This window comes from Mustela nivalis (genome assembly GCF_964662115.1).
Source record: "Mustela nivalis genome assembly, chromosome: 1".
NCBI classification, from domain to species: Eukaryota; Metazoa; Chordata; class Mammalia; order Carnivora; family Mustelidae; genus Mustela; species Mustela nivalis.
In genome coordinates, this window is record NC_139020.1 from 80,289,990 (window position 1) to 80,317,132 (window position 27,143).

Consider the following 27,143-nt stretch of genomic DNA (forward strand, 5'->3'; position numbering starts at 1 on the left):
GACTCGTGACTTCCTTATTCATTCATTGTCCAATGATGGCACATGGATAATAATGCACCAAAGAAAAGTAACAATTTACTCTTAGAAACAATGAGTAAATATAACCCTGAATTGAAGACACTAAACCACTATGCAAATGTGCTCTTGCCCCCATCTCCAAGTTCTTGGACATTCCTACCCAAAACACTCAAGAACACAGAAGATAAACTCCTGATGAACACATTCCTATAAAGTTATAAACAAAACAGCAAATATTATTTACAACATTCACCTTAAATTTGGAAGTGGAAACTAAGGATTAAAGTTAAGATTAGGAATTAGGAATAGGCTATTTCTTTTGAAGTACTGTTTGTAGGAAATTATTGGATGTGGTCAAAAGCTAAAATAGGAATATGAGCCTCTATCACCTATTATTCCATAATCCATTAAATAATACAAGCTAAAAAGCTTCCCAAACATTTTCAAATCATGGCATGCACCAGCAAATAATTTTATCTGCACACATTAAGAAATGCAAGAGAATGTTCTTGGCTGAACCCTAGGGGCTAACGAGGTCAATATGACTAAATTTTGTTCACAATTAATGGGAACCTGTGGGTCAAATTTGGGGCGCCTGGGTCACTCAGCAGCTGTAGCATCTGCCTCCAGCACAGGTCATGATCTCAGGATCCTGAGATCGAGCCCCAGGTCAGGCTCCACACTGAGCCAAGTCTCTTGTCAGATTCTCTCAACCTCTGCCCCACCCAGCCATGCTTGCTCTCTCAAACAAATAAAATCTTTTAAAAAAAAGGTCAAATTTATTAAAGTCCTGACAGAAAAAGGCTGCACTAAATACCGCACAAGCACCCAAACCACTGAAGTTTCTCGTAAAGTTCTTAGAATTCTGGAACTAAGATCATAAATATTACTTTGATCTTTTACACATCAGTATTCGAGAAGGAGCTTCTCTACTGGACATTCCTCTAATCAAGGAAAACAGTAGTTCCAGTCTCTGAAACAGGTCAAACCAACATGGTAAGGTTGGGCTGACCTTCCTGGCCACCCAAGCCAGAACTATACAGCTGAACAGTATGTGCTTTAACCCCACAGGACAACTCTCAGATGTCTGGCCACTATTTTTAGGTTATGACCCTGGCTGCCTTTCTTCTGTTAAAAAACAAAGAAACAAAAAAACCCAAAACAACAACAAAAAATTTTCCACAAGTTTCTCTTCCCGAAATTGGAGACACCTTGTTTTTGAGTTATTTCAAATCACAAATTCAGAGACTTGTAAACATGAGGCTTCTGTTCAATTCCCCAGGGGGAAAGGATTATTCATTCTGATATTTACAAATATTTTTCAAAAAAAGTTGTGATATTATGGTTAGAACATAAGGAACCACTTATTAACTTCTTGCTACTATTATAAATAATAACAGCTCAGTCCAGGTTACTGTGACCTGTGACAGATCAAGGAAACAAGTTATTTTCTCCTCTTGTGATTACAGCACATTGCGAGAGACACTTTTTTTTTTTTTTTAACCTTTTAATAAATGTCCTGGCACTCTGAGTTTCCCTTTCAATTCATTTAATTTCAACAGTCTGTCAAAAAAAAGAGCCAATAAACAAATACTGAATTACATTTTGTTGGGTTTTTCAAACCCTCCAACTGCAGACTATAAAAACATCTGGGTCTCTCACCCTGACCACCCTGCTACGTTGCCAAATACCACAGGCCACCCGTAGATACACAGCCAGGGGGCAAAGCCAGTACGGTCTACTTGGAGCCAGTGGACAGGAGGGCGATGAGGCCTGATGAAGCACTTATGGACAAAATATAATTCCTGTAAAAAATCAATGTTAAGGAAAGATTAAAAGCACAAAAGTAGTTCTCCAACAAAATAAAAAGTGCCCAACTCTTTGGAATGTGCTGCTTCCCGTCTGACACTGTAAAACGATAATGATGTGCAGTCCCATTGTCTGCAAATGCAATTTACAAGACAGAAGGCTATAAAGAATGAAAAACATTCACAGGAAATGTGTCCCAATTTTAAAAAGAAAACACTTGAGAAAGAAACCTAGAACACATGATCACAAAGAAGACATCTGAATTCCATTTAACCTAAAGGAGAAGAGCTAATCAAGACTATGAACAGAAAGATGAAATTTAGCTTCCCTGTCTCTGGCCAAGAACAAAGGAAAAATAAGTCTCCTCTGTCCATCAGTGTTTTGGCTATAGTTGGCGTATAAAAGCAAGGAAGCTCTCAAAGTTCACAGCTACTCTCAGCCTCAGAATGGCACTGTATAGGACAAACCATTCTAGTATTCCCAGAAGATACAAGCTAGAGAAGTCTATTTTATTACATAAAATCTCCACCTGCTAAAAGTCTGGCTGCACATCCTTAACTAACATCTTCAATAAATTACCTAAAAAAGAGAAGACTGATTCCTGCCCCAAAGCTCAATTTAAGAGCAGCTTGAAACACTATTAAGATATTATGAAATGTGGGGCACCTGGGTGGCTCAGTGGGTTAAGCCGCTGCCTTCGGCTCAGGTCATGATCTCAGGGTCCTGGGATCGAGTCCCACATTGGGCTCTCTGCTGAGCAGGGAGCCTGCTTCCTTCTCTCACTCTCTATCTGCCTGCCTCTCTGCCTACTTGTGATCTCTGTCTGTCAAATAAATAAAATCTTTAAAAAAAAAAAAAAAAAAAAAAGATATTATGAAATGTATCTATTTAGCTACACTGGCTATCCACTCAATTCCAAAGCCCCAAAGTGTCAGGAGACACATGGACTTATGGCAGGAACTACCAAAGGAGGCTAGTTGCTTTTGATCCTCAGAACTTATTTTTGAATAGGAGGATATGGGCGCCTTGGTGGTTCAGTGGCTTAAAGCCTCTGCCTTCGGCTCAGGTCATGATCCCAGGGTCCTGGGATCGAGCCTCCGAATGGGGCTTTCTGCTCACCAGGGAGCCTGCTTCCCTTCCTCTCTCTCTGCTTGCCTTTCTGCCTACTTGTGATCTGTCAAATAAATAAATAAAATCTTTTAAAAAATTAAATGAATAAATAAAATAGGAGGATATACATGACCATAGATATACGACTGCTTTGTAATACTTGTTATTTATCATGAAGTTATAATTTATAAACTTCAAAGAACTTTAAATCAAACCCAAAGCCCTTATTTTAAAAATCCAGAAACTTGCCTAAGGTCACAGTACTATTCAGTGGACTGATTGCCTGGGCAGTTTTTCTTCATAGTAAAATAGTTGGGATAAATCAAAACCAAAACAAACTACTGCTCCTAGACTTTTAAAATGCTAATGAACCTTTAAAAGGATACACTGTAGGGTTGAAGTTCTTCAGTATAAAGAAGGAAGCAACAATGACCAAGACCAGGAAGAGGGTGTTGTTATAGAAGATGGAAAACGTTGTTGCTTCATAATCAGCAACTTCGTTCTTCTTCCACAAGATTCTGTAGACAGACAAACCAATCAAGTTTATAAATATGTATTAAAATATTAATACGACATGGCTCTAATTCACTATAACGTAAGTTCTTCCTTACATATTCTGGACAGAATGTGTTTTTAATATTAAATTTAATCAGCATTGTACCCTTTTCTCCTGCTGAAAAAGACATTTTACTCAATTGATAAAAATAGCTGCTTAGTCTATCACCTTTATTTCCCAGGCTCCCAGTCGGGGCTTTGGAGGAAGGGACAGATTAATTCCAACTGGCTTGGTTTCATCAGCAGCCTAAAGAGTCATGAGAAGTTCTCTAGGTCCTCACCTAAAACAAACTCCACGATCAGTAACCAGATGAAGCATTCCTGGCTGTCTGCTGGCTTGAGACTCTTAAGAGCCTCCAGATTTCAGCCTTCAATTATACCTGAAGAAAATCCTAAGGACCAAGAACTAGCCGTGGCTCACAGAAGCAGACTAGTCTGCAACTATCTTTAGCCACCTTTACAGGATTCAAACAAAGAATGTGCTTCAACATAAAGAGGATTTTTTAACTTTTATAAAACCCATTTACTTTTTATTTAACCCATTTTACTCATTATGTTTTATTAATTGACTAAAACCTTATCAACCTTTTCTTTTACCTATTCACATGGGCAGCAGGAAGCTACAGGATGCCTGTGAATAAGGTAGCCTTTATTCCATTTGATTAATTAACTTTGTAAAGCAGTGTTTAAAAGAGTAGGTTGTTACCCATTAGTGGGACATGAAATCAGTTGGGTGGATTCAACACTCAGGGAAAGTAACTGAGTGGAACAAGAACCAGTTGTTTTGTTTTGGTTTGTTCTAAGGTTTTATGTATTTATTTGAGAGCAAGCGAGCACATGCAGGAGAAGGGGGAGGGTTACAGAGAGAAGCAGATTCCCCAAGGAGCAGGGAGCCCAACTTGGGGCTCGATCCCAGGACTCCGGGATCATGACCTGAGCTGAAGGCAGATGCTTAACCGAGCCACCCAGGCACCCCAAAAGATCAGAATTTTTTAAAATAGAAAAGTATCAAGGATGCCTGGGTGGCTCGGTCAATTAAACATCTGCCTTCAGCTCAGTGATCCCAGGGTCCTGGAATCGAGTCCCACATCAGGCTCCCTGCAGAGCAGGGAGCCTGCTTCTCCCTCTTCCTCTCTCCCTGTTTGTGCTCTCTCTCAAGTAAATAAATAAAATCTTTAAAAAAAAATATCGAGTGTATCACCCACATAATTATCAAGTGTATCACCACCATAATCATTGTTTTGTGAAACATTTGCATGTGTGCATGTTTGAGTGTATTTGGTCAAAAGGTGAAGTACTTCACTGTGATTATCAAAAAGGTTGAAAGCCATCACCACTGATGTTTTGTCTCTCAAAGATCCACTACTCTGGGGTTAGATGATTCCCTCCACCAATCCTAAGGACAGCACTATGGCTAATGTCATTGCCCACTGCTGCATTTTATTCACCACATGTTTTAGTCCAAAGTCAACAAGCCCAACTGTAAAGAAGATAAATGAAATGAACTTGACTTTATCACAAGAAGTCTGTGGTCTCTAATATAAATGCCACAGTTCCTTAACTCTATGGATACCATCAACGTTCTGTTCACTGTTAGGTTTGGGAAGTAAAGGATACTATGTTAAATACAGCCATCAACTACAAAACAGCTTCTGATTTCAGAGAAGTTTACCTGTAAATTCAGAAAACATATGGGACTTGGAATTTAAAGAAATACATTTTATCAGCTTAACACTGATGGAAGAAACCACCATCTCCAAAAGATGCACAGACCCAACGTGGTTTAATGCTAGAGAACATGGACAACAAGTGCCACTGTTTTTAAGTCTCTGGTACAAGACTGAAGGAAGACAGGTTCCTTAAATAGGCTATTAGCATGCCTCCATACAGCTGCCTAGATTATCCCACCTCCACAGGAGCACTCCTCCCTAACTCCTTGCCATGCCCTGATTCAGAACCATCTTCAGATGAAAAAAGTGGCTCACTCCTTTAGGTTACCCCAGCTCCCAATATGACAGGCGTTACATCAGTGCACACACAGGACTGCCTTGGACAGGTTTCAGAACTTTCTCTAGCCCACTCATATCCTGTTTCATTTAGAAAAAAAATGAAGACCACCCCCCAACACACAAATGTCCTCATCAGCAATAGTTCTGCCAAAGCTTCACTGGTAAGGAATCTAGTTTGGGAGAGCACTCCCAAGGAGTCATTTTTCTAAAGAGCACCTCCTAGAAGAGAAAGACTGAGACCAAATCCAAGAACTGTTATAATCACCTAACGCTAAATGAGAGACCACTGGTAAGTCAAGAAGAAATAAAACACACACCAGGGATAAATATTAATGAATCTCTGATTCTCCTCAGCTAATGTCCAACCTTGAATGGAGGGCAAAACAGTTTCAAAGTGGCAGGGGGTACATGATCCAAATGACTGTAAGTGAGAGCTTTGAGACATACATATCAGGGCAAAGTGTTGACAGGCCTTCTCTTAAATCTCTTGAGGCAACTTACTTTTGAGGGAGAAAAATACTAGATCTTAATGGGAGTCCTGGTCCCAGTTATCAGTCAATCATGAGTAAACACCTGGATAAACTTTTTATCCGGTGTGGTTTTTGTGAAATAGTAACAGCACAAACTTCTACTGATTATAAGAATAGAAATTTTACAACCTTCTGACACTGCATTTTATGTAGCCAGAGAACCTACACTTCATTCTCTTTGAAATACTGATTCAGCCAATAGCAAAGATATTTCATTTCTAATTCCAACTCTGATCTAGTAGTAGTGACTACCTGAATACCATGCTGAGAAAAATTCTGAGACATACCCCAGGATCAAGAACAAGTGCCAGACCAATCAGGCAAGTCTGCAGAGGGCAGAGGAGACCCTTTTGCCATCTCTGCTATAATTCATCACCTAAAACCTATAGAGCTGTAACAAGCATTTTGAAATTGGGTAGCTGTGATGCATACTTCAAGAACCACTTTTCTAATAAATACTATAATTCAGTAAAAAGATCTCTTTGAAGTGTTCTAGATTCCCTACCTCTATCACCATGCAAAAATTTATAATCAGGAAGCTGCGCAGCAAGATCTCATGAAAGATATCCCTGCAAAAACGCCTTCACTGTCACTATTTTAATACCATGCCCTTCAGGAAGGACCTAGCTGACCGAGTCGGTACAGCATACAGCTTGTGGTCTCTGGGTCATGAATTTGAGCCCCACATTAGCTGTAAACCTTAATAAAAAAAATAAATAACATCTTAAAAAATATATTGTATTCTTCAGTTTTTATAAAGGATCCACAGGAGATGATCATTCCTATAATGTTTTATAGTGCTTTTCAAAACCACCAGAAGACACTGTCCATTAAGTTACTCAGTGTCCCTTAAATAAGGATCCAATTGATAAAGTCCTTCCAAGATTCAGTGCCAGGAAAGTTTCTTTCCTGAAGGACTTACAAGCTGCTTCTCATCAGACAATGAAAGTGTATGACCTCAGATGCTCCCCCTGACACTTGGAAGCTCAGAGCTAAGTTCAATGCTCAAACGCTATACCTAACTCGGAGATTCTTGTTTACCCAGTTTTTCTTAATTTTAAAGGTTTCTGCTCTTTCAAAATTGGACTTCTTTATTTCACATGCACTTTAATACGGCAAGTCTCCACAAAGTCTTTCCGAGGCAAAGTGGGTTAAAAATTCCATTTCACAAAGCACTTTATAGATACTAAAACTTAAGATCTATGAAAACCTCATCCCGTGACTGTATTAAACCTATACAACAACTCTTAAGCACAAGTTTATTCAATTATTCAGAGACTTCTGTTACTCAGATATTAGACTACTAAGCCTTCTAATAGTTGGCAGGAAAAACTGAGGGGGAAGGGCTAACAAATGTGGCACAGATTTGGGCAACAAAGAGAAACCAAGCTGTTTTCTCTTTCCCAACCAACAAAGATAACCAAGAACTGGCTGTCCCTACGGAAACTCAGGAATGAAAATACCACCACCTAAAAATGCTAACACAATGCAATGTAAACTCTTCAGACCCAGAGTGGGAAGAGCCAGCACTGGATAAGGCTCTGCAGGCTCTGAAATTCCAGGAGAGAAGTTAGAACAAGCTCTCCAAGCCATATTGCCCTCATTCTTACTGTGGATTGACCTCCACACGGGAATTTATGCCCTCAGCTTCTTCAGATGTAAAATGCAAACAGCCCTACCTCAAAGAGCTCTTTAAGGAAACAAATAAATGAATTGTGTATAACACAAAAGCATCTGGTGGTGGTAAAAACTCAAAATGTTAGTGTGATTGTTATTCCCATTACTAAGTCTTCTACGTTTAACTTCATGCAATTCTATTATCCACCTTCTCAATGTTTAACCTCAGGCAATTCCATTATCCACATTATCTGGGCAACAACCAAAAACTTAATTTTCTACAAAGTAACCCCTTTTTGGACTGTCTCCAACAATTCAGAAGTCCAACCTTTCATCTTTTTCCTTTCGAGACATCTTTCTGTTATCAGCTTCGGAAAGTTTTCGAGTCACTTCTTTGGAAACAGCGTCCTCCCTCTTCTGTGCTACTCTGGGGGGAAAAAAAAGAAGAAAAAAAGTTTCCACATGCTCCAGGAATGAACATCACCCTATCAAACACTCTGTACTTATATATTTTGTATTGGCAACTATAAGATACTTTACATTTGAATAATTTTGACAGAAAAATTCCAAGTTTATTATACTAAGAGCCAAAAGAGTTTCAAGAACTTCCAAGATGGAGATTATTAGTTACTGGTTTTGACTTCTGTTTAAAAAGAATAATTTTCCAAAGTTTAGGTATTTAATATGTAAAGAAGTCAAATGCTTTTAGCACAATTTAGTTAAAAATCATTTTACCTCCATTGTGTTTTAGCCTATTTATTTGTTCAACAAATAAATTTGATAAGGCATTGACAAATGATACAGGGTATCAATGCCAGTAAATATAAGTAGACTTAAAAAACAAAAGGGGAGCGGGGCACCTGGGTGGCTCAGTGGGTTAAGCCTCTGCCTTTGGGTCATGGTCTCTGCTGAGCAGAAAGCCTGCTTCTCTCTCTCTCTCTCTCTCTCTCTGCCTAACTGTGATCTCTGTCTGTCAAATAAATAATAATAAAAAACTTAAAAAAAAATGCCAGCTGATACAAAATGAATATGGTTTACAGCAGAAACACTTCTGAGCTGAACAGAGGGAAGGAAAGACACACACACACACACACACACACACAGCCCATCAGGATAGGACACAGAAATAACTATTTTCAAAGGAGCTGGCTATCTCCAAGGATCTTTAAGACAAATAGTCAATCATGTGTTCACAGGACAAATTTTCCTGAAGAGACCAAACCAGATTAACTAGTTAATTTCTCTTCTAGTTCTAAAATTCTATCTTCACCTAACAGACTCATAACAACCTGTCAGGTTTATTACAACTCAAGAAGTGCCCCCTCTGTCTTAGGGCTCTTGGTAAGTCTCAATGCTGAATGCTCTAAAACAAGACAAAGGTCATTCTGGTGGCCCAGCACTCAGCCAAATGAGATAACCCACAAAATCAACTGTTTTTCTTCTACTGTTATTTTTTTTAACGTATTTCAGAACTGTTCCAGAATAAAAAAGAAGAATACCATCTATTTAATTTCTTAAACCAAAACATCTTTGCAAACATTTTTTTAAAGTCATGCAACCTTGAAAAAAATTAATACGGGCTCTCTCACCCCCAATCTCTCTGACACTGCACAAAAACATTATGGGCTCACTATGCTTGACATGTCACCTGCATTATCTTATTTAATCCTCGCCATCTGTGAGGTACCATTAGTATCCCGATTGCACAGCTCAGGAATGGGACATCTAAAAAGATGAAATGTGTGCCCAAGGCTATACATTTAAGAAAGGGAGAGCTGGGAATGGAATCCAGACAGTCAACATATAAGCCATCTTCCCTTTAACTATGAACACCTACCCATACCCTGCATCTTCCTGGGGCTTTAAGCTTTAACACATCTTGTAAAACTGTAGAAGCTTCGATATGAGTGGCAGCATTTAATATTAAGTCAGAACTATGATTAAAAAAAAGATTCCACTCTGACAGAACCTATTAAATAAAGTCAGTATAACTGAAATTTTACTGAACTAAATATAGCGAGAACTGTCGTAAGGGTCAAAAGACATGGCAGTGGCCCTCAAGAAGTCCAGAGCAGAAATGAGGAGATTTAAAAAAACAATTTTAATTCCAAAAAGGTTAATGAAAAATAATATGCAAAACGTGTCAAAAACTGGGAAGTCTCAAAAGGAGTGAGTTCCAAGGATATCACAAAGGATTGGTCATTCAGGGTGCCCATATCTGAGGGCTTCACTATACACCTCACAAGAAAGACAGCCCAGAACAGCAGAGTCCAAGACAGCTGAAACCGGAATGGCAGTTGGTAAAGAGGGACGCCAAGCAGAAAGATGATAAAGGTGAGCACTCTGCTGGTCTAACAGAAAGGTAATCACACAAACCTGAGTCTACAGATCCAAGACAACAGCTGAGAGATGCCGAGGCCACTTTCAGCCATTGAGGCTGGTTTTCATACAATTAATCCCTTTAGCTGAGATCATCTCAACTTTTTTTTCTTTTTTTAAAGATCTATATATTTGGGAAAGAGATTGAGGGCAGGGGCGAAGAGGCGGGGAAGGGGTGAGGGAGAGAATATTCAAGCACATGCTTGCTGAGCGTGGAGCCTGCATGGTGCTTGTGCTCAGGACCCCTGAGATCATGACCTGAGCAGGGTGGCGGGGGGGTAGAACCAGTCTATGCCTGTCATGTGCCGGTCATCTCAACATGTTTCTATTCCTTGTCACCACAAAGAGCCTAATATAGAAACAACAAACTTAGAAAGGATTTATATAATGTGTGATCTTAAGTTAGCAAAAATATGATAATCTTTTACATTTTTACATACTTGTAAGAAAAAATGTAATAAGCATTAAAAATGTCAGTTAAAAAAAAAACAAAAAAACACTTCTTTCATGTCCAAAAATAGAACATGGAGAATCAGAACTGTTATTTTCAGAAAGAATTTCATTTGACTTCAGCAATGTTTATTTACTTGGTGCTGTTTTTCTGACAAACCCCATGATTAAGGCTAGTGCTCAACTGTTCTAATTTCCCTCTCAAAACCTACTTCTAGAAGTGTCAGAAGCAGTCTGCTTCGCTTAGTTAATAATTCTTTATAGCCTTACTATGCCTATTTACATATACAGTTCAAACTGATATTTACTGAAAACAAGACAAAGGGTCTTTAAGACATCCTTCTATATAAAAGTGCAACACATAATACATACTTTTGCTTCACAAATATACTTACTTGTGTTTGAGAACAAATTTCACATTTTTGTATGCAAAGGCTACCAAATAAGTGCTTACTAGGGTCATCACACTATAGAGAACAGCAGACTGAATAAGATCCATATGCCATATTCGCCAATATAACCCTGATTTAAAATAGAACGGGAGAGGGGGAGAATACAAAAAGGAAAACATTACCACACAGTTACAAAGGCCTGCCCAATTAATTATAGCTAAGTTGATAAAATACAGTCCAGGTTAGGAATTCTAACACAATCTAAGAAGATCTTCAGAACTGATAAAGTTAAGGTCTCAAACGTCCCCAGCTCAGAAAACTTGAAAAACAGAACGGCTTGGGAAGCCATTACTAGTCCAGATGAGATTTCCACTTCTTCTAAAATGAAAATAAAATCTGGATTAAAAAAAAAATCAATTCAGACTTCAGGTTTTATTCATCAGGGCACTATTAAGCTAACCACGATCTGCTCCAAAACTCCACGTGCAGTCCCACGCCCATAGTTTACATGCTGACGTGGCTCTCTGAAATCCAGGCAGCGCTCGGTGCTGCGCGGCCAGTGAGGTTTTAGAAGGCCAAAGGAAAATGAATCTCGACTTCACTGCCCAAAAAACGTGAAGCAGTATGAAGCAGGAGATTCAAATTCAGGAAACCTGAGCTATAAAAACCACCTTTGCCCAAGTCGGCAAAATACCTCCATCTAAGTGAGAATTCTAATTGTCCTAACAGCATTCAAAAGTTTCAACAAGTGAGAGCGCCGGCTCTTGGCAGCGGTGCAACCTCTCACCAAATTAGGAAAACGACTTCAGCAGTGTGCCGGGCTTCACCCAAAGCTACACTTCTATTCAATTCGAGGGCTAATGGGAATTTGACTCTGACCTAATTCATTAGTTTTTTCCAAAATAAGTAAACGATACAGTCTTAAAGCTCATAACGGCAAACAGTTGTGGGTAAAAAAAAGTACATATGCATGAATGTCAGCACAAAATCTTTTAACTAGACGGTTTGTGCAACGGGAGCCGCCATCCCCAATCTAGTAATCACGATGTCTGGGAGCGGGGCCACAAGTGACTTTCCTGGGATGCCTCCCACCACTCTCCCCGTCGAGTATACTAAGTTAAGGCCCACAGAAACTACGTGCTATCCCCGTGCGCAGGACGAACTAGGGGCAGCCGCCGGCCGTAGGCCCCAGACCCCCGCGCGAACTCCCGCCAGTCGGCCGGGCCCTGCCACGTCCCCGCCCAGCCCCGCCCGCCGGCGGCCTCCGCGGCCCGCCTGCTCCCGGCGCTCACAGATGGGGATGGCGGACACGATAAAGGCATTCCCGAAGAAGAGAGCAGAGGACTTCGCCGAGAGGTTGCGGCTGAAATCCTGCAGAAGCAAATCCTCCTCGGACTGCTGCTTGGAGCCGCCTTTGGGAGCCATGGTAGACCGGAGCTTCGAGCCTGGAGGGCGGTGCTGGGTAAACGCCACTGGCCCCGCCTCCACGGCCGCCGTATCCACTAATGGCTCGTCAGCGCTACGTGCGGAGGCGGGACTCGGCGCGGCGCGGGAGCAAGCTTGTCCAGGATTGGCCCGCGCCAGGGACGTCTCCCGGTGTGATTCGGCAAGCCGGCCAGACTTCCGGGTTCTTGGGCAGCCCCGTGGCTAGTCGGGGATTTGTAGTTCCGTAGATACTTGAGAAAACTTCATTGACATTCCATTTTACAGGTGCCGTCACGCTTCCCGTTTCGTTGGAATTCCAAAGCAGGACACTGTTCTGGCCTTGAGTCATTCAGTCGGTCGTTGAACAGGAGTAGGGTTCGTACCTTCTGCGTGTACCCAGCACTGGGCCACTGAAGGAGGAAGTGAAGAAAGACATGGCTAAACAAAGACGTGTACAGTCCTTTCTCCTTTACGTATCCATCATCTCTTTCAATCTCCTCGAAATCCTTTGACATGCACCTCGTTGTTCTCGTTTTGCGGGTGAAGACCCTGAGAGCGAGAGCCCAGCAGCGCTAGTCTCCCGGGTGTTGGCGGTTTTTCAACAAAATAACAGTCTACCTTTTCACGAAAAAGAAAGCGTTTTGGCTTTTGAAGAGCTCTTGGTCTCATTGATGAATATTCAACAGGAGTCGAATACATTTACAGAACACAATTATTTTATTTCAACTCAATCTTTGGAGTAATGTGGACTCCACAGCCGTGCTAAATAAAGCATAATACTAAGTAAAGAACATGTTGGGAAGACAGGCTTTCTCTGAAACTCAGAAAATTGAATATGCCTATTAAAACAACCCGATACCAGTTTTGACTCATTGCATTATCACATTTTCTTTAAACAAACAAACAAACAAACAAAAAAAACCCTCAGCTTCATTCCTAGCAAAAACTTCTTTCATCTACATGACTGGCAACAGGCAAGCTTCTCCAACCTTCAGCTTCCCTATCAACAGATTAGTATATCTTTCATCTTAGTATCATCCAAATTGCAATTGACTTCCACGGTTTCCATTCTAATGGAGTTTTCTGTCTGCAACTTTCAGTCTAGTCTCTATATAGGTACCATAGTGCAAGTTTTCGTGAAATATAAGTCTTTCATATAAATGCGAGACGTCTTCATCAATAACAGCAAAATGAGGAAAAAAAAAAAAAAAAAGAACATCCAGGGATTTTTTTTTTTTCAGAAACTTGAGTATTCATTTAAAAACATCTGCAATATGTCCTTTTAAAATGGCACAGTGCTCTTTTATTATACAATGGTGGTGAGAGGGAAGAAACTCTTACTTTCTCTTTCAACATACTCCCCTCTCAGTTTTTTCTACCGTCATAGATCACACCATTTTTTACCCATTTGTTCAGACTAAAATGCTATTTGTCAACACTAATGCCTTTCTATCCCTCTCCATCTGTGACCAATTCATCAGCAAAACCTTTGGATCTGTCTTTACACCTAGATTTACTCTTTATAAGCCAAGGATATAAAAAGATAAAATCAGAATATTATAAGATTAAAAAGGACAAAAATCAAGATATTTAAAAGTTAAATAAGAAACAATGTTGAAATTAAGAAGAATTACACCTGAGAATAGTATTTAAACAAAGTAGGAAAGATAAAAGTTTGAAATATTAAATATATTTAAAAAATAAAATTGAAATGATTAAAAGGAGATAGCCAAGAATTAATACATTTTGCAAACCAAGTATAAAAACTAAAGAAACAAAGAGAATCTAAAATGTAGGCATTTAAATTTTTTATATGGTAAGATAAAGAATAAGATGAAGAAATGTGTAACCAATGATGTTAAACACAGAGAATGGTTTTTTGGTGATGGTAACAATAAAGACATGAAGATAGCACACTAAAAGTACTAGAACACTGTTTTCTCAAATGCAATCTAGTTCCTTTTGAAAAACGACAAAATCTAGGCATATGTGGCATATGTGGCCATGGCACATTACAGAAAGCAGAGTAAAATGTGTGCTGAAAGAACAGAAGGAAGGGTATCCAATGGATTCTAGACAAAGACTGCAATATATTTTGGCCATTTCAATATAGTTCAACTCTATGAAGGAACTAAATGGACTTGATTCCATCCCAGCTTGATTGTGATTTATGAATTTAAGGCTTAACATTTCCATCACTTCATACTTAGAGTGGGGAAAAACAGAGGTGGGAGACGGAATTTAAAGAAATAATATTTATTACTGGCAGGAACAAGGATAACAAATTTCTTTCGTCCACTGCTGATGGCTTTGTGGAGGAAAATCCAGCAAGTTAAAAATTAGTATACCTTTTCCGTGACAGACACTGCAAATTGCTTAGCCAGTAAAGAAAAATAAGCTTTTCACAGGGACCTTATGAAAAATAATAGATGAGGGCACCTAGGTGGCTCAGTTGGCCTGAGCCTTCAGCTCAGGTCATGATCCCAGGGTCCTGAGTTGGAGTCCCCAGGTGGGCTCCCTGCTCAGCGAGCCTGCTTCTCCCTCTTCCTCTCCCCCTTCTCCAGCTTGTGCTCCTTATCTCTTTATCAAATAAATACATAAAGTCTTAAAAAAAACAAAAACAAAAACAGAGGAATCATCATGGGCTACTCTGGGGTAGGAGGGGAAGAGAGAAGTACTTCATTATACAAAGTCCATTTGAAATGGAAATCTCACTGTGGAATTGAATTTTGAAAGAAGAGATTAAACAATTCTGTTAGTTTCTAGGCTTAATATATTAGAGTGCCACACCTAGGAGATGATTTACTCAGCCAAACTACATATTTCAGGCACTGGTATGCGATTTATTCATTGGTTCATCTCTTCATTTGGCTGAGATTTATTGAGAAGCTACTATGTAAAAGGTACTATGCAAGAGACTTAGAAATACCCAAATAACAATCATAATTATGATTATAATAATCAATGTTTACTGAGTATTATACATCCAGCTCTATGCTAGGCTCTTGATATATCATCTAATTTAATTCTTATAGCAACACTATGATATGTGTTATTATCCCCATTTCTCAGATGAAGAAATGGAGGCACAGATTAGAAAAGTAGCTCACCTAAGATCCCATAACCAGTAATTGGTGGAGTCAAATTATGAACCCCAGGCAATCCGACTCTAGGATGTGCACTTAATTACACATGAGTTCTGGTCTCCTCTGTACCAGCGGGGTCTCAAGATCTAAGTGCTTGTCCCCCAAAGCCCCATATTGAGCAAAGAGCTGAGCCTAGTTTCTTGTGGACCAGTTGCCATGCAGAGTCCTGTCACATTGCAGCTCTGGCAGGAACAACCTTGCACAGATAGGGTCCTGTACCAAACCCACAGGCAAACCTCACTGAGCAAGCCTGGGCTCTCGGACTGGAGTCAGACTTAAAGAGTGTGAAAATAAGATGTCAGAAAGAAACACAGTTGTTAGAGGTTTACAGAAACAGAGCTAACTAAGAGGTGGAAACCATAAACCATAACTGACCTGCAGCCATAAATTAAAGGGGAAATTAGATGCTCAAAGGGCCTCAGGCCTTACTCATTTCCCTCTGTAAGCCTGAACAACACCTGCAGCGAAGCAAAAACACTTCAAAAATGAAAACGAGCTAGAAATACAGTGAAATAAATATAAACATATTTTACATACAAATGAAAAAATGAGTAATTGTGTTCAACCTAACTTAGCAATCTATCACCTTTTCCTCCAAAACGTTTAATGCAAAGGAAACAAAATCTAATGCATGCACCATCCAGACAAGTAAACTGTGACATAATAAGGAAGTATGTACTTGGTTTCTGCCCAGATTCCTCACACACAACTCCTAAAATCCTTTGAATTACTTAAGTGATAGGAGTGAGAGGAGCATCTCTTGTTTTTTTGCTTTTGTTTTTGTTTTTGTTTTATGAGCCCCTGTCAACCACACCTGAGTGTGTTAATGAGCTGGCTCTTGGAGGGTGGGGGCTTGTTGGGCTAGGAACCAGCCTCCAGATTACAGAGGATTAGAACTTTTTTTTTTAATATTCTGTTTATTTATTTGACAGACAGAGATCACAAGTAGGCAGAGAGGCAGGCAGAGAGGGAGGAGGAAGCAGGCTCCATGCTAAGCAGAGAGTCCGATGTGGGACTCAATCCCAGGACCCTGGGGTCATGACCTGAGCCGAAGGCAGAGGCTTTAATTTAACACACTATGCTACCCAGGCGCCCCCAGAGGGTTGGAACTTTAATTCCACTCCACCACCAGCTCTGGGGAGAAGAGAGTAGAGAGGGGCTGGAGACTGAATCACCCACTGCTAATGATTTAATCAATCATCCCTGCATAAGGGAGCCTCCATAAGAACCCTTAACAATGGGATTCAGAGAGCCTTTGCTGAGAAGGGAGGGGGTGCAGAGAAAGCACAGTGGGTCTGTGCCTTTTCCTGAATACTTTGTCCTTATACATCTTTTCCATTTGGCTGTTCCAGAATTGTATCCTTTATAATAAAACAGGAAATCTTAAGTAAAGCACTTTCCTGAGTTCTGGGAGCCGTTCCCACAAATTACCAAACCTGAGGAGTGGGGGTTGTGGGATCCCTTGATTTTAGCCTGTTGGTCAGAAGCACGGATGACAATTTGGGATTCAGGATTAGCATCTGATGTGGGCTTTAGTCTTGTGGGACTGAGCCCTGAACCCGTGAGGTCTAAGCTAACTCCAGGCAGTTAGTGTCAAGAATTGAGTGAAGCTCTGGGACACCCATTTAGTGTCCACTGAAAATTAGACAATAGCTTAAGGAGGAAAACCCACACGTTGGTGTCAGAATCACTGAAAGTAGGAGGAAATAGGTTTGGGGGTTTTTGTTTTGTTTTTTTCTTTTAGAACTGCAATAAGCCAAACACAACATGTTTGGAGTTTAATCTGCCCCATAAATTCCCAGATTTATGGAGACTTGAATGTATTCAATACAGGAAAAAATGTTCAGGTTGTTGCAGTGTGTGTTTCTACACCACCAAGCAATTAACTCAGTTCTCCTCTGACACTGATCAAGGTGTTCCACAGCCTGAACTCAGTTCTGACACTAGCTACCTAGAGAAAAGGTCAGATCCCCCAGGGTAAGGGCTCAGCCCCAGGAGACTGATCCCACTTCAGATGCCAAACCCGCTATAAATTGGAGGCTTTCATGACTCCCTCCTCAGGTTTGATTAATTTGCCAGAGCAGCTCATAGAACTCAGGAAACCAATATACTCACTAGATTACCAGTTTATTACAGAGGATAGTAAAGGATACAAATGAAAGCAGTGAAGGGATACCTAGGGCAAGGTCCCGAACACAGGAGTTTCAGTCCCCATGGACTTTGGGGCTGGCATGTGGAAGTCTTTCGGTTCACCAACCTGGAAGCTTTAACCCCTCCTTTTGGATTTTTATGCAGGCTCCATTACAGAGGTTTGATTGATTAAATCATTGGCCACTTGTGATTGATTCAGCTTCCAGCCCCTCTCTCCTCCCCAGAGGTCAGGGGAATGGGGCTGAGAGGTCTAGCCCTCCAATCAGGACTGGTTCCCCTGGCAAGCAGCACCCATTCCTGGTTTACCTAGTAGCCTTCCAAAAGTCATTAACATAACAAAAGACATTTTATTGCTCTCAGCACTCAGGAAATTCCCATATAACAGGCATAATGAGAAAAGCCTCACCTTTCAGAAAGGAATGTGCCCATTTACAGAGAATCCTGGGGAATGTTGGCCCCATAGACTTGGCCAGGCCTCTTCTCTCACTCACCAAACCTATACCCTGCCATTGACAAATGTTTCCCAGCTGGGTTTTTATTATTATTTTTAAAAATAAAAATAAGGTCCTGAGAATTCTAAATGCTTACTTTATGGTAGAATAGATTGTTAAATCAAACAAAGCATTAAAACATTTGAGGGACAAGCATTTTTCTTTGAGCTTGAGGTATATAATCTCCAAGACAAATACTGTTTTCCTCTTTAGCAAATGCTGATTGACCCATGTAAACTGGAGACTGCTTCTGAAGCAGTCAGAAAATCCTGTTTCTTTTACGCCTAAGGATATTCATAACGCCACTTATTTTTTTAAATGATACACATCTACAGAAAATATATTATCTTAATATCCACAAATAGAGGCCATAATACTTTAACTCTCAAAACGCCCCCTGGAATCTTCTAAATGTGAGACTCACCACACATCCACCATCCACACAGCACTTCAGGGCACAATAAAAATTAAGATTTGCACGGGAAATCAATTTTCTTTAGTTACACATTTAACCTAAGCACTATGGCAACAGAAAATGAGATAAAGTAGGTCACGAATTTCAACTAGAACGGCTTAGATGAAATAAAAGCTCACTTGTAAGTTGTTGCTCATCTTTTAGGAGTCTTTATTTAAAAATTCTTATATTTCACATGCCCCAGCCAATGTAATCTAACAACAATCTAGCAGTTAAGAATTGAAGGCCTTGAATGGAATTCATTCAATTTCTGTATTTATTTCATATGGTTTGCCAATTAAGTAGTAGTGTCCATCTCTATACTAAAAAAAATAGATAAAGAAGGGAATTCTAGGTAAAAGGAAGAGCTATATGAGTATATAGTCATGGAAGGGCCCAGGATACTATTCGAGATCATTTGGAGGATGATCAAAACCAGACACAATAAAGGGATTAAAAAAAAAAAAGAGGATATGCTTCTGTCACTACTAGCTTAAGAGAATCATCAATGGTCTCCTAGGAACCTAGCTGAATACATATGCCAGGTACTTAGGCTACTTTTATCCACAAAATAAAATGAAATTAAGGCTCCGTGGTGCAATGGATAGCATATTGGACTTCTAAAATGAAATTAAGTTCTCATACCTTTTACAGTATTTTCTGATTCCATCTTCCTTTGCCTCTGGGGTAAATGTGACCCTTTATCCTACTAACCCATGTTTTTGTATTCCAACTCCAGCTACGTCTTCAATGACCTCTTTGCACTAAATATCCTTTCCTCTTTGCCCTCTTTCATGAATAGAAGTTATGTGCCTTTTGAGTCAGAAAGATTTGTCTGTTTCATCTGCCAAAATAATAGCTGTGTGATCTTGGGAAGGTCCCACCACCTAGCACTAAGCCTAGAACAGAGTCAGCTCTCAATAAGGATACTTATTATTCTTCTCCCCTCCCTTCTCTCTTGATGTGTTGCTTCCCATCCAACTTATAAACCTGCCCAGCTTTCTCCTTTCCTGCACCTGCACATCCACCCACACACTTTCCCTCAACTTTTTTACATTCTTAAACTTCCCACCTGCCCATCACTGTGGAAGAAAGAAGAGTCGGCGTGGAACCATTCAGGTCCTTACTTCCCAGTCATTCCTAGCCACATTGCAGCCTAAATTCTACTTCCACATCTATTCTATCACCCAAGCCAACATTCTTTCCTTTTTTTCTTAAGATTTTTTTTGAAAGAGAGGGAGAATGAGAGTATGATAGGGGGAAGGGGCAAAGGGAGAGGGAGAAACAGACCCCCTGCTGAGGAGGGAGCCCAATTCGGGGCTCCATCCCAGGACCCTGAGATCATGACCTGAGCTGAAGACAGATGCTTAACCGGCTGAGCCACTGAGGCACCCCTCCTTAGTTGTTTTGTTTTGGTTTTAGATTTTCTTCATTTGAGAGATAGATAGAGAGAGAAAACATGTATGGGAGCAGGAGGAACGGCAGAGGGAGAGAAGAGAGAGAATCTTAAGCAGGCTCCACACCAAGCAAGGTGCCCAAATCGGGGCTTGATCTCATGACCCTGAGATCATGACCCGAGCTGAAACCCAGAATCAGATGCTTAACCAACTGAACCACCCAGGCACCCCTGCTTAGTTTTTAACCACTTAACCTGTCTTCCAACATTTAGCACCACTGGATACATCTAGAACCTCTAGAACATTCCCCTTCTCTAGTCTCCAGGCAACTGGAGAAGTCCTTGTTTCTCTCCCCATCCCTGCTTCTTCCACTTCTCTGACAGCTCCTTCTTTGGCTCTGTACTGACTCCACTGCTCCTCCCTGTGCCTTGGAACAGGTTTCCCAGTCACATGGATATGAAAAAGTCAAAGGTAGAACTACAGTGACTCCAATCAGAGCCCTCAAAAGTAGCACCACCCCAGCAATAGTTTTGGCAAAATGGAGATCACTTATTCAGATAAGTCTTAAATGTTGCTCCCTAACCAAAAACAAACACAAAACCTGAGATGATCTTTAAACTGCTCCATACCCCAGCAACACAGAACAAAGTGAGGGGAAACCAGAAAAATGTGTCTAGAGCTCTACAGAAAGCACAGTAGAGAATGTTCTTCCTCCTCGTCTTTGCCTATGCAGATCTATACAGTAGCTGGTAGGAGCAGAAACATCTAAAACTACATACGTAACTGCTGAACACGTAAAGATTGCTAATCAATTACAGATTAGTTGAGCTTTTCCTACAATTATTTTTAAAATCCTGGATCCAAAGAAATCTTCACTGTGTTGTGTATCAGTTATGACTCTTATACAGATGAACATCAGGAAATGGTACAGAATCAGATAATAACAAACATAGAAAAAGAACGGAAACTTCTCCCTAACCATCCTTTGTAAGGCCTTCACTAATTTTCAACTAAGAAAGCAGTAGAGTTAATACAAAAATCATGGTGTATATTACCACAGTTTGCCATATACATATTGGTTAATAGTGTAGGCCCTAGAATAAGATTGCCTTGCTTCAAATTCTACTTCCACCACTTCTTGACCGTGTGAACTGGTAAAGTTATTTCAAAGTTCTCTAAGACTCTGTTTGGCTAATCTATTAATCAGGAGAAATGGTGGTATTTTTTTCCACAGGGATTTTGAAAAGATTAAATGAGAAAATGTACAAAAAGTACTTAGCACAATGCGAAAAGTGGTTTGCATTTGAGATACGTTATGTAAATATTTTTCTTTTGCTACATCCCCAGATTTAGCTCCTCCCTTTCTGAGAAATTCTGCTTTAATTGCTGGTAAATAAACAAATGTGTGAGTGTGTGTGTGTGTGTGTGTGTGTGTGTTCTACAGCTAAATTGGGAGATAAAGCAGGGGAATCTTGGCTATAAGTAGACAGAATCATCTCCTAAGTTTACAAGGCCTCAGTTTCTGCCCAGAATAGAAATTGACTCCCATTCTCTACTTCCTTCAGCAAAGAAGGGCGGGGGGGGGGGGGGCGGAATTTAACCCTTGACCTGGGAAAAGGAGGAAAGGTCTAAAGCTTCTACTATCAGATGGGCAGAAGTAAGGAAGAGTTAGTTGCCTTATCAAACCTCTTCTCCACCAGGGTAACTTTCTACTGTTTTATTATAATTTTTTATTAATTATTTTTATTAACATATAATATATTATTTGCCCCAGGACTACAGGTCTGTGAATCATCAGGCTTACACACTTCACAGCACTCATCATATCACAAACCCTCCCCAATGTCCAAAACCCCACTACCCACTCCATACACCCCCCCCCCCAGCAATCCTCAGTTTGTTTTGTGAGATTAAGAGTCTCTTATGGTTTATCTTCCTCCCGATCCCATCTTGTTTCATTTTTTCCTTCCCTAACCCCCAAATCCTCCACTCTGCCTTTCAAATTCCTCATATCAGGGAGATCATATGATAATTGTCTTTCTCTGATTGCCTTATTTCGCTTAGCATAATACCTTCTAGTTCCATCCACGTCATCACAAATGGCAAGATTTCATTTCTTTTGATGGCTGCATAGTATTCCATTGTATATATATACCACATCTTCTTTATCCATTCATCTGTTGATGGACATCTAGGCTCTTTCCATAGTTTGGCTATTGTGGACATTGCTGCTATAAACATTTGGGAATGCGTGGTCCTTCGGTTCACTGCATTTCTATCTTTAGCATAAATATCCATTAGTGCAATTGCTGGGTCTTAGGGTAGCTCTATTTTCAACTTTTTGAGTTATTATAATTTTTAACGTTTTTTTTTCTTTTTAATAATCTCAACACCAAACATGGGGTTTGCACTCATGACCCTGAGATCAAGAGCTGCATGTTCTCCTAAGCCAGCCAGTCACCCCTATTTTATTATAATTATAAAAGAATTCTGATCCTGAAAGTGGGAGAAGTAACCAAAAATCATGATTTCATAACTCAGAGATAACAACTATTAATATGTGGAAGCAATTTCTTCAGTCATTTCCTATGCATCTATTTACACATCTATGATTAAAATAGTTGAGGGGCACCTGACTGGCTCAATCAGATCATTTGACTCTTGAACTCTGGGTTGTAAGTTCGAGCCCTACATTAGGTGCTAAGATTATTTAAAAACAAAAATCTTTTAAAATATAAAAAATTTTTTTAATTAAAAAATCTTTTAATATATAATTAAAATAGTTGCGATCAGTGCTATATACAGTTTTGTCCACCTTTCTAACTGTTCTATTATGAGCATTTTTCAATGTCACTGAAATGTCTTCAAAATATTCTTTCTAATGACTACAAAATTGTCCAATGGATGAATATATTATAATTTATGTATTTATTTTAATAACTACTGTTATTTTCTAATCTCAAAATAAACTGCATATCCACTTATAAAGTTAGAAAATATAATGTATAAGTCACCTATAATCTTCCTGCTCAGATATAACCACTGAGTTAATATTTTGATATATTTCCTTCTAGTATTTTTCTGTGACTAGCTATTACATACTTAAAATAATTGAGGCCATATATCTGTGCTATTAATAATGCTTTCAAAACAGTTTTAGTGCTTTTAAAATATTAGATGATAGATGTCTGATCTCACTCTCTTACTGGTAGGGAAGAAAGAAATTTCAAAGCCACTAAAAACAAAAAAATGTCCCGAAATAGAGGGGAAAGTTCTATATAAAACCAGGCCCTCTAAGTCAAAAGTTTCTCTAGAAAGAGTCCAGACTTGCTTGGCATGGAAAAGGCAAGCGGTTTAGCTTCCAAAAACCAGGTAGTCAAATCCAAGGTAGGGTAACTGTTTGAGTCAGAACTCTGTCACAAGTGACAGAGCCCTTTCTCAAACAAGTTCAAGAATAAAAATTGAAAGCAAAAAAACCTTGTTTTTAAAGAGAGATAAGCAGGGAAGTAGGAAGGAAGGGAGGAAAAGGGAGAAATATATTAACTGAGGAAAATCAAAACAATTTCTGTCACTGCCACATCCAGAGGCTCAAACAATGTCCTTAGGATTTTCTTATGAGTTATCTCTCCTCCCTATTCATCTGTGTTGGTATCATTCTCTCCACTATGGACAATATGGGGATTTTCTCGAAAGAAAGCTGGTCATAAGACTCTCTGGCTTATCTTTACAGATCTTGATCCCAAACAAGGAGATAGTCGTTTTCCTGGTGGTTTCCGAAGAACGTTATCAGCAGGGATTCTGGTTGTCTCTGCTGAACCAGCCAACCGTGGCCAGGGGGCTAGAGTCCCTGACTGGCGAAGCTGGTATCCGAGGACCACACCTGATGGAGTGGGGGGGGGGGGGCAGGTTCCGCTGAACCACAGGGCAGGAGATGTAGGGTTCTCCAAACAGAGAAGAAATGTCACCAGTCACGTCCAAGCAGGTAAGAGGTCAATGGTCACATCATCACAGGCAGCGGGATCGGGATCAGGAAAGGGCAGAGAGGAGACGTCTGGGAGTGATTCTGGGCCTGAGGTACATTCCTACATATTCAGGAGTCAGGAGCTGAATGTAGGCGTGGCCATCAGTGCAGCCCAGGCAGAGCTATGAATGTACCTTCATTTATTTAACCATTCCCATATGATTAGCCATTTACATTCTTCCAGCTTCCTTTTTCATCAGTAGTTATGCTAAGAACCACTTTTGTTTTTCATTTATTTTACAATAATCTTTATTCCTTTATGATATAAAATAAATATAAGTTCATGAATAAGTGCAGAGAGATAAATAAATAAATACCTGTATTTCTACTACCCAGGGGCAACCAAATTGTGTGTGTGGTTGTTGTATTTGTATGTTGTATATAAATACACAGGCACATATATACTATATGCACATACAAAATTGATATTGTACTTCAAGTAGAATTTTCATTCATGATTTTTAGTCAAAGCTAAATAGAAACAACTTATGTTGTTAAATAGCCTTTGATATTAACATCCTGATAGAGACCTATTTCATCATATAACTTATCAAACGTTTTTATCCATTTCTTGATTTGCAGGCGTTTAGGTTGTACCTATTTTTTCACTGTTACAAGTAAATCTCTATTAGGTATAAATATTCACCTGCATCTCTGATTACTTCTTTCTGTAGAGTCCTGGAAGTGGAGATACTGGGCCAAAGCAAGCACATATCCTACCCATCTGAGTTGGGGTAAGTATATCAAGTTTTATATATATATATATATAAAACTATATCAAGTAACTATATCACTGGGGCCAACTATATCAAGTTTTAAGCTGAGGGGGAAATGACAACATTCTGTAAGGCCCAAGACAGTCAGAATGGGGATGGTGGGAACTGATTTAAACATGAAGGCTCTAACACTGACCTCATGGGGAAAAGACAGGATTTGTTTAGGTTGCATTCAACAAAATCATATCTTAACATAGATGATGTGGAGGTTCTCATTTTAACTTACACAGCTGCCACTAGTGGACTGACTAATGGAAAAACAAGTTCCCCTTCACCCCTTACCTCTATTTTACTACTACTCTGGCTTGAGCCCCATCCGCCCCCAGCTACCCAAGCTGTCCCAGAGAGAATTATCTCCACCAAGGAATGCAAGTAGAACAAAGTAGAGAATTATCTGTGCCGGAAATGTTCCACACTCTTCTTTCCCACATCAGCCAGAGAGGGGGAACGATACTTCCCAGAAGGCTCTACAAAGTCTGCTCTATGGGAAATGAGAATAAATGGAGTTCTCCAGCATCCTAGGGCAACGTGGCAGGGCTGGCTATTAGGAGCAGGAGTCCTGACAGGTTTGTACAGCTGTGAAAGGAGCAAGGCGGGGAAAGAGGAGTTGGAGAGAGACCATTGGGGGAGCAGAGTGAGTAGCAGAGATTTTTAGGGGCTGTTATGAATACAGAGCTTTCAAAAATAGAACTATGGCCAAGGAGGCTTCAGAGATGCTTTCTGTAAGATGCCATGTATTTGGTCTGGCTCTAAAAATAATATCAGAGATATGCATGAATCTCCCAGAGACAGATTCATGTTTCTTTTTCAAGTGACTGCACAGAGGATGGGCCACCTGAAGCCTAGGAAAAACTTCCAAAGGCAACCAAAATATGAGTCACCCTATTTTCCCTAGAAAGGAATTTGTAGATCCTACAGGAGCATCTACAAGAGCTGCAGACTTTGTTCACTCCACTATTTTTTTCCTTTCTGAGCCTTCGCACAAATGTTTAATACTTTTCTATTTTATAATTGGATTGACTCACCATGTTGTTGTGGAAAAGGTATTCTGGAGTAAGTTCTGGTCTTTTCTCTGCCCTGTAATTTTCTTTCCTTACCTTACCACATTCTCTTAGTTCAGTATAACTGATTTCATAGCCAAGGCCTTGCCTTACTTATCCTAGTACACTCCATAGCCTTGACCCAGAGCTTTATACCTAGTGTTGCAATATACATACTTGCCAAATTTCAGTGAAGGCAGAAAAAATAATGGGGGTTGCAAGGAGAAAGCTTTCAATCATTAAAAAGTCTGCTCTGTCTTCATTGGTTCATCAAATCAACAAACATGGATGATTTACTATAGAGAAAATTCATTTCTTCAGCCTGTTGTACAAAGTGTTTTCTGTTCCCCTTCAAGACTGTGACTTTGCATCTGAAGATCATTTTAAAATTGGCTTCTAAGCAAAGCATAATGTAGAATAAAGAAGAAAGAAGAGAGTTTCTTTCTGATAAAGACCTGGCTTCTCTTGTGAAAAGACAGAAGAGGTCAGGTGGGGTTCTCCATTTCTAAAGAGCAAATCACTCTTTTTGTATTGAGATGTTTTAAATTCTTTTTTTTTTTTTAAGATTTTATTTATTTATTTGTCAGAAAGAGAGAGCACAAGCAGGGGGAGCAGCAGGAAGAGAGAAAAGCATGCTCCCTGCTGAGCAAGGAGCCAGATGATTCCAGGACCCTGGGATCATGGCCCGAGTCGAGGGCAGACGATGAACCAGCTGAGCCACCCAGGTGTCCCTATTTAAATTTTTTTTTTTTAAGATTTTATTTATTTATTTATTTATTTATTTGACAGAGATCACAAGTAGGCAGAGAGGCAGGCAGAGAGAGGAGAGAGGAGGAAGCAGGCTTCCTGCCTAGCAGATAGCCCGATGCGGGGCTTGATCCCAGGACCCTGGTATCATGACCCGAGCCGAAGGCCGAGGTTTTAACCCACTGAGCCACCCAGGCGCCCCTCTATTTAAAATTCTTTAATCAAAAAAGGCTTTGGCCTGATAATTTAAGATAGGTATTTGATTTAGTTTATCTTATCTGAGGATGAAAGGAGAAAAGAAATGTGGTTTGAGAAGGGAGGAAGTCTTCTCAGGCCACTAGCCCCAAGACAAGAAAAAAAAAAAAAAAGCCAAGAACTTACAGGTCAAAAGGACAGCAGTATCAAAGGAAAAAGGGACAGGAGTCTTAGGAGTTAACCCTTTGAGGGTGCTCCACTCCACTGCTGAAAGAAGCCAGACTGAGCAAAAGGAAGCTCACAGAACAACCTGTGGTCTTCGTATGAGTCCTGGCGTCTCTTTCCACCACACTGGCTTCCCAGCTCAATCCTGGCACTCTGCTGGTTTCTCAGGCCACGTGAGGGCAAGCACCTGTCACAATAAAGGAGTT

The 27,143-nt window shown here is 40.0% G+C and overlaps 1 protein-coding gene across 1 annotated transcript; it reads right to left on the reverse strand.

The window, feature by feature from the left end:
• Nucleotides 1-1,504: 1,504 nt before the first annotated feature.
• SSR3 (signal sequence receptor subunit 3) lies at nt 1,505-17,685 on the reverse strand. Its single transcript, XM_082685528.1, has 5 exons — nt 12,162-17,685; nt 10,873-10,999; nt 7,977-8,075; nt 3,324-3,455; nt 1,505-1,823 (listed from the first exon to the last, which is right to left on the reverse strand). The coding sequence occupies exons 1-5, from the start codon at nt 12,292-12,294 to the stop codon at nt 1,757-1,759; spliced, it is 558 nt and encodes a 185-aa protein (XP_082541654.1). The 5' UTR covers nt 12,295-17,685; the 3' UTR covers nt 1,505-1,756.
• Nucleotides 17,686-27,143: the final 9,458 nt, after the last annotated feature.